The 7426-nt window shown below is 34.2% G+C and overlaps 1 protein-coding gene across 1 annotated transcript; it reads right to left on the bottom strand.

Annotated features, from left to right (window-relative positions):
- Nucleotides 1–4150: 4150 nt before the first annotated feature.
- Nucleotides 4151–7216, bottom strand: LOC131950183 (cytochrome c oxidase subunit 7C, mitochondrial). The gene is made up of 3 exons (XM_059312238.1): nt 7178–7216; nt 5082–5192; nt 4151–4480 (listed from the first exon to the last, which is right to left on the bottom strand). Exons 2-3 carry the CDS (start codon nt 5178–5180, stop codon nt 4244–4246), a joined length of 336 nt encoding a protein of 111 aa, XP_059168221.1. The 5' UTR covers nt 5181–5192; nt 7178–7216; the 3' UTR covers nt 4151–4243.
- Nucleotides 7217–7426: the final 210 nt, after the last annotated feature.

Below are 7426 nucleotides of genomic sequence, written 5' to 3'. Positions count from 1 at the left end.
ACATTATTTGACACTTGTGTTCCGTATCTTTGAACTCGCGATGTAAAGGGACGATATAAATGAATGCATTTCTAATTAATGTTGCTTCCCCTCGTTTCTTGTTTTCTGTATAACATATTTTTTTTTTAACAGCGAAATACACAACAGCTGTGACGCCCACACTCACCCCCCACATCCAACACAGGGACCTCACAAACCACACCATTGAATAAAAATGATGTACCAACACCGTTAATCGACAAAATAAAAAAAAAACTTGTAAAACTGGCTTTGTTCTATTTGTTTGTGGTTATTTATCCGTAAAATGTCTCTAAGCGATATTCAAAATAACGCATCGTTAAAAAATAGAATCTAGTTAGCTTCTACTTTTGAATCTTAAAATATACGTGTACCTACTTTTATTAAAATTGTAATCTATTAGAATTGATTGGCTTAAGGGGTCGTCCATAAATCTCGTCACACTCGTAGGGGTGAGGGGTCCGTAATTTTGTGACGGTGTGTGATGAGGGGGGGGGGTGAGGGGGGTTCAGATGGTGCGACGTCACACTTTTGCATTATAAAAAAGAAATGCTAGAAAACGAATTTTAGACATAATTTCGCGTTTTAGAAAACTGTTTTAATAAATTGTTATAGGAATTGATTAAAATACTCTATTTTGACAGAGTTCAGACAAGATTTTTAAAAAATATCGATGTTTAAAAAAAAAAATCAACTGCAATTTTGAGGTGTGACGTCATCTTAAGGGGGGGGGGGGTCTTTTTTGACGATTTTTTACCTCCCCCCTCCCCTCCGTCACAAAAAGCCAGACACCCCCCCCCCCCCCCTAAAATGACGTCACACCTCAGCCTACAACCTTCCTCAAAATTGCAGTTGAATTTTTTTAAACAGATATTTTTTCAAAATCGTGTCTGAAATATGTCAAAATAGAGTATTTTAATCAATTTCTATTATAATTTATTAAAACTGTTTTCTAAAACGCTAAATAACGTCTAAACTTGTTTTCTAACATTTCTTATCTATAAAGCAAAAGTGTGACATCGCACCATCTGAACCTCCCCCCCCCCTACCCCCTACGAGTGTGACGTCATTTATGGACGACCCCCTAAGGCCGTGTCCTAAGAGAGCAATGGCTAACTGCATGAATGACGGTGGTGGAACAGAAGTGCTTAGGCGGGGGACCCCCACCCCCTCTCCACGAAGTGATGCCTGAAACTGATGCTAGGCCATTAATTTTGAAAGGGTGTTTTAGTAAAGGGTCGTTTGTGTATTTGTCTTGACTCAGTTTTGTCTCTAGTCATGATAAAAACACAGTTATCTTTACATAGAAGTCATGTTGGTCTCCCTACGTTTGACTGTGCTGTAATATTTGGTGTAGGCCTATATTTTACACCCTTATAAAACGACCTGTGTGGAGATTGTTTTTAAATATGACTATAAATAAGCTTTAAGTTCAGAGAAAAGCTCCATTCTTGAGTCACTTAAAGACAGGGTTCGTACTGCTTTTTGAAAATGAAATTCCAGACTTTTTTGGAAAAATTCCAGACTTTAGACAGATAATATGTTAGTGAATATTTTTTAAAATGATGCACTATTTGTACTGTCATTATAATTACTTATACTAAATTGACATTTATTTTAGGCAATTGAGCTATATTCATAGTGAACTTTCTCTAGCCAAATTGACAGAAAATCATTTTTTCTAAGTTTGCCTACTCCACCCTGCCTAAAATTTTAACAATTAAAATAATTGATTAAAATGATGCAACTATTTTGTTTCCAACATTAGACTTATATAATCTGTTCCTGATCTAATTGCTTATGTTTTCATTTGAACTATCATTAAAATGGTATTGCATAATAGTGAGAGTTAATTACTTTAAAGAATAATAATGTAATGCATTAATTTAGGTCTGCTCTTGTTAAGTAGCCTAATATAGGCTACTTGTAAAAAAAAAGTGGAGCAAGGGGTCACTGTGAGGTCATAGTAGTCTAGACTTCAGTATGCCTGTTTAATACGTCATAACATGAACTGTGCTGTGACTTATACCCCCTCCCCTACCCTACTTACCAAGCGGTACCAACTTGGGGTCACGGTGAGTTCACACAAGTGACCGATGTTACAAGGAGGGGCGGGGTAGTCTAACTTTAATCGTCAGCATTTGCAAAGATTTCAAAAACAGTTTAATGGAAGGTGGATTAAAATTAAAGGGTCATCCATTTATGACGTACACATGGAGGGGGGAAAGGGGTCGGAAGATTTTGTGATTACATTCTAAAACAAACATAAAACTTGTATCTTGCGAGTAGAAAGTAAAATTAAGAGGACTGTGCTGGTGTTTTAAAAACCATCACAGCGTGTAAATAAAACACGGTATTTATATCTGCCCTAACAAATATTGCAAGAGCGTGTCGTCACACTTTATAAAACCCTCCTCCCGACTTTCCGGAGTGTGACGTCATTTATGGACGACTCCTAAATAAAAATAGTACCTCTTTGGTAAGCGACCGCTGAAGCAAACAGAAATACAGGTATGAACCCAAGGAGGCCTTGCGACTTATTAATCTTATAAATGTTAATATTAATCCAAAGTAAGTGAACGCGTGTGGACAGAGGGCGGGGGGGGGGGGGGGGGGAAGTGGAGAAAGGGGGGGGGGGTCTAAAATTCGAAAAATTGTTGTAAGTCATAAATGGATGACGCCTTACAGACTGATAAATTATATCTAAACTACCACTCACACATCTCCCCCATAATTTTTTGTTATGACTGCCTGCATGCAAACTCAAACGATGAAAAAATAGCGGGTAAAATCGAGAGCCTAACAATCATGACGGCGATCTTTCTTTCATTAAATGACAATTGTAAGTACTTGTAACACATTCACACGGTCAGTCGTGCCACAAAATATCTCTTCCCTCCCTTCCCCTCTTCTCCCAATGACGTAGTAATTGAGCATCCGTTTTTTTCCCCCTGCGAACCAGCGAAAAAACGTCACAACAAACATAGCGTAAACCCGCGCGATAGAGCGGAAAAAAATTGGAGTGAATTCACTTAAAAATAGCAATTTTTTAAGTTGGAAAATATGGACTACGAAGTTTTGTTTCTAAAACTAGATTCCAGACTTTTAAAAAATCCTGCCCAAAAACTAGCGATTTTCCAGACTTTTTAAAGTCTTCAATTCACTTTTCTAAATTCAAGACTTTTTTCCAGACTGCGTACGAACCCTGTAAAGAGTAAGCCTACCAGTACCATTAGTACCAATCGACACATTTTCTTCCACCTGCTTGATTAATATTCCTATCCCATCCCCCTTTAACTTTAAGAGATGTTATATTTATATACATGAACACTAAAAAAATAAATGGAATGGAACCCCCCCCCCCCATCTGAAACAGGATGCCTTACCATATTACTAGATTCTAGTAAGTTATTGACATTAAATTGGTAAACGTCAAGGAAATAAAAACTGGATTTTCCTGTCAGTGTAAAAGAAGGATTTCCTTAAAAATAATTACATCTGTTTTCCTTTGATTCAGCAAACACCATCCCTGGTAAATAAACGAGCCAGTATGAACGCACAAAAAAAAAGAGTAACTCTCTTTTAACTTCAATTTAACTTTTAAGACCAACTTGCCAAAAAGAACCTTAGAGCTGAGGCGTGTAACCATTTCAATCTCATCACTATCATATCAGGAGTACAAAAAATAGAAAAGAAACACCATTTCCCACTAAGACTCAAAAAACATTTAAACTTCAACAACCCTTCTTTTGGAGTGGAAAGCCCATGAGGCAGAATTAAAGTTTCTCTGACAGGCATATTATGAAAGAATAGTGTGGTCAGCACCATGCCTAACAACCTTCACCTCTCCTCAAGTCAAGTACCCACTTTAGCTGATTAGACTCAGAGAAGTATGACTGACTATGTTGTACCCAGTAAGCTGAAATCAAGACTAGGGCTAGTCATTGCCTAAAGAAGCACATGATAACTTTAAGCAATCGTTTCTTACCACCTTACATTGTGTGGCACTTTGCTACTTCATATACTTTAACATCCAATGTCTAGATAGTTCAGGCTGCCCTAATAGGACTACCTCATTCTTAGGAGATTATAATATTTAACAAAACTGCAAGCAAAAATGTAGTCTTAGTCGTCTGGTAAAAAATTTTAATTCATGAAATCATAAAAATAAACTCCTGTCAAATAATAATTCTTTTACTAGTCCACTGTAGCTACTGAAACCAATTTAGAAACTCAGTTCCTGGTAATGAGACTGAAAGAGGGTATTCTTGTCAAGATCAGGTTCTTCAAAAACTGGCTTAATCAGCTTAGGCTTAGCTGGAGCACTGACTGGAACTCTGTCAGCATACTGGAGCAACAGGAAGCGTCTTGTCAATACAAAGGGTACGGACAGGCCACTACCAAAGAACAGGATGAAATTCACTGTCAACAATTTCTTGTTGTGGATGTTGAATGGAAGGTTCTGTTGAAGAATAGAATAAAAAAAATTTTTTTCTTGTATCCACTAGTTTAATATTTTTTTTATAATAAAAGCTTTAGAAATCAAAGTTACATCTTTCAACTCAAAAAAAAAAAAAAAAAAAAAAAAAAAATAATATTTTTTTTTTTACATTTTATAACATTACAATATTACTTTCAAGACCTTGATTGTGCTTATAGACAGTCCAAAAGCTCACTTATTTCTAAAGATAATTAGGGGTAGAAAGTTAATCTTTTGATCAATAGGGAAGATGTTTCTATAATATTGGCATCTGAGGAGGTAGTATAGTTAGTTCCCTTTACTTTCCCTTACATGAGCCAGGTACCCATCAGAGCTGGATGGGCTAAGGACTAGAGTTTGTAACTTAAAGACTGAGTTGAGTAATGACCTAGACTTTACCTGACATAGCTTTAATCTGTACAGATCTATACTGTTTACTGCAATAAATTCTAACCCCCACTTAAAAGTTAGAGACATGATGAACTCGGCCACACACAACAACTAGCATAGATGAGAGAATGAGCAATATCACCCATAAGTAGGGTATATAACCTGATGATTAATGAATAAATCATCAACTCACTGATCCTGGCACTCCGCCTTGCTGCCATTCTTGACTCAGCTTAACTGAGTTGGTTGTGAAACGTCGAACAAGAGTTTTGGTCACTTGGCTAAAAACCATCTTGCTGATTACCTGTTGTTTTTTTTGGAAGTCATAAGTGCTGTATTATAATTATTTAGTAATCCCAGTAAAAAAATCAATAGTAAATTTAAAGTGCAATAATTTGTTTTATAAAAGAGCAATATAGTTAGCAATTCTTAAGAAACACATATGTAATTTTTCTGTAACACATTGAATGGTGTAATATATTAAGAAAAGAGTTGTCATAATTTTTGTAAATGCAAGTAAGTAACAAAAAAAAAAAAACAACAACAAATACTAATGTCTTTTATAAGTAACCCTTAATTTGAAATTTTGAGTAAAAAATCATTTGACATTTTAAAAATATTTAGCTTTCTCGGTGCATAGGACATATATCTAATATGGCATCATTTGTTAGTCACTTAATCTAGATTTCATTATCATAATTCCAATCCTTAGCTTAAATTAAACTTAACTACTTTAAAACCTTCACGTTTATAAAAGTCACCTGTATTACCAATATAAAGACCAGTCAATTTTTAATACAAGTATAAAAACCTTTTTAATAATAAGCTTTTAATAAAATGTACTGATATGAAAAAAACCATCTCTAGACAAAGTGTTAGTCGCTCATGAAATCTTACACAAGCAAATTCTTTTTAAAATTTGAATGATAATAAATTAGGAAACAGGGGAGGTTCTTTTATGTAAACTTTCACTACAAATTGAGCAGGCTTGTTTAAGTTTTTTGGTATACTTTTTTTTTTCAAAAATAGATTTTTACTAGATCTATGACTAATTACAATGGAATAAACAAAATGTCTGATGTAGATCTAAATCCTAAAAACTAATTAAAAATGTATTTTTGTATAGTCTTGTGACCAGGCAAATAATATAGGTCACTATAGGAGTAAAGGTGAACCTTAGTAGATTTTGAAAATGTGGTTGATCTGTATTTCTAGTGTGAAAGTATATCATATTAATTTTGAATTTAATAAGAGATGGTGGCGGAAACAAAATTTAAAAACACAGTCAAAAAGTTCTAGATCTAGATCGTATGCGTTGTCTTCCCTTTGCCTCAAATGCTACATACTATTCCACTTATTTAGTATTTAGCATTTATTTACAGCTGTCTAAATATCTAGATCTAGATTCAGTAGTATAAGTTAAATCTAGATCCTAGCTAGATATCTGTCTAATCTGATATAGATCTAGTACATAGAATCATAGATCTAACTAACTTTAATAATAATGTAGACTGCAGCTAACAGTTAAACTAACTAATGGAAGTATTGGAAGGAGGCTAGACTAAGACTAGCACTAGAAGTAGAATCTAGTAGATCTAATAGTAGATCTAGATCTAGTGAGTCTAGATTAGATTCTAGAAAAGTCTAGAAATTACTGGTTAGTGGTTTTTAATTTTTGGGATTTTAATGTTTTAAAACAAAAAACACATTAACATTTTAAAATTATTAATTAAACGGTAAACTGAACTCGGGGTAATCTATCGTTTTAAGTACGTAAAATCGCCAGCGGCTAGTAATGTACGAAACAGTTACCTCATTGTCAAGGCTTTAATAGAAGTAGGAATCTATATTGAATTGAGATATATTTGTGTCAAATATTATACTTATAGATAAATGAATAATAAACCTAAATCAACTGCTAAATGAATATTGAATATAGGCAAGAAATTAACTTTAAACAGCAGTGTTTGCGAGCAGGATTTGCTATATAGTATATAAAAAGCGGCCATCTGTAAGTTAGAGTGGCTTCCCCTGAATCTTGCGCTATAAGTTTACAATAAAAAAATAATAAACAAGATGGCTGCTATACTTATAGTAGTAAATGAGCATGATTGTATCTGTTGAAAACATCACTAGTCTTTGTCTTCTTTATAATTTATTACTGAAAAGTTTTAATTCAGTTGTTTAAAAACAGGTACATAATAAATGAAACAAGGAAATGTTTTTGTATTTTTCAAAACATAAATCCTTCTCAAAATGTGAAATAATTATTAAAATTTAAGGAGTCACCTGTTTTTCACATAACTTGTCGCGGGCGATTACCGAACTCGGTAACCGGTATGGCGCCGGTAAACGTTCCCAGAATACTTACAGTACACAATTTATTATTTTACATAGATCTAGATTAGATCTGGATCAAGTTATTCTGCTAACTAATCTATAGATAGGAAAGCAAACTTACTAGAATCTTAAATGTAGGCACTAGGTTTAGAAATTCGGATCAAGAATTCAGATTTTAAGATTTAGAAACTCGCTAGA

This window comes from Physella acuta, unplaced genomic scaffold, assembly GCF_028476545.2.
Source record: "Physella acuta isolate Inbredline_101_S28 unplaced genomic scaffold, ASM2847654v3 ptg000743l, whole genome shotgun sequence".
NCBI classification, from domain to species: Eukaryota; Metazoa; Mollusca; class Gastropoda; family Physidae; genus Physella; species Physella acuta.
This window is presented reverse-complemented; position numbering and strand designations above follow the sequence as displayed.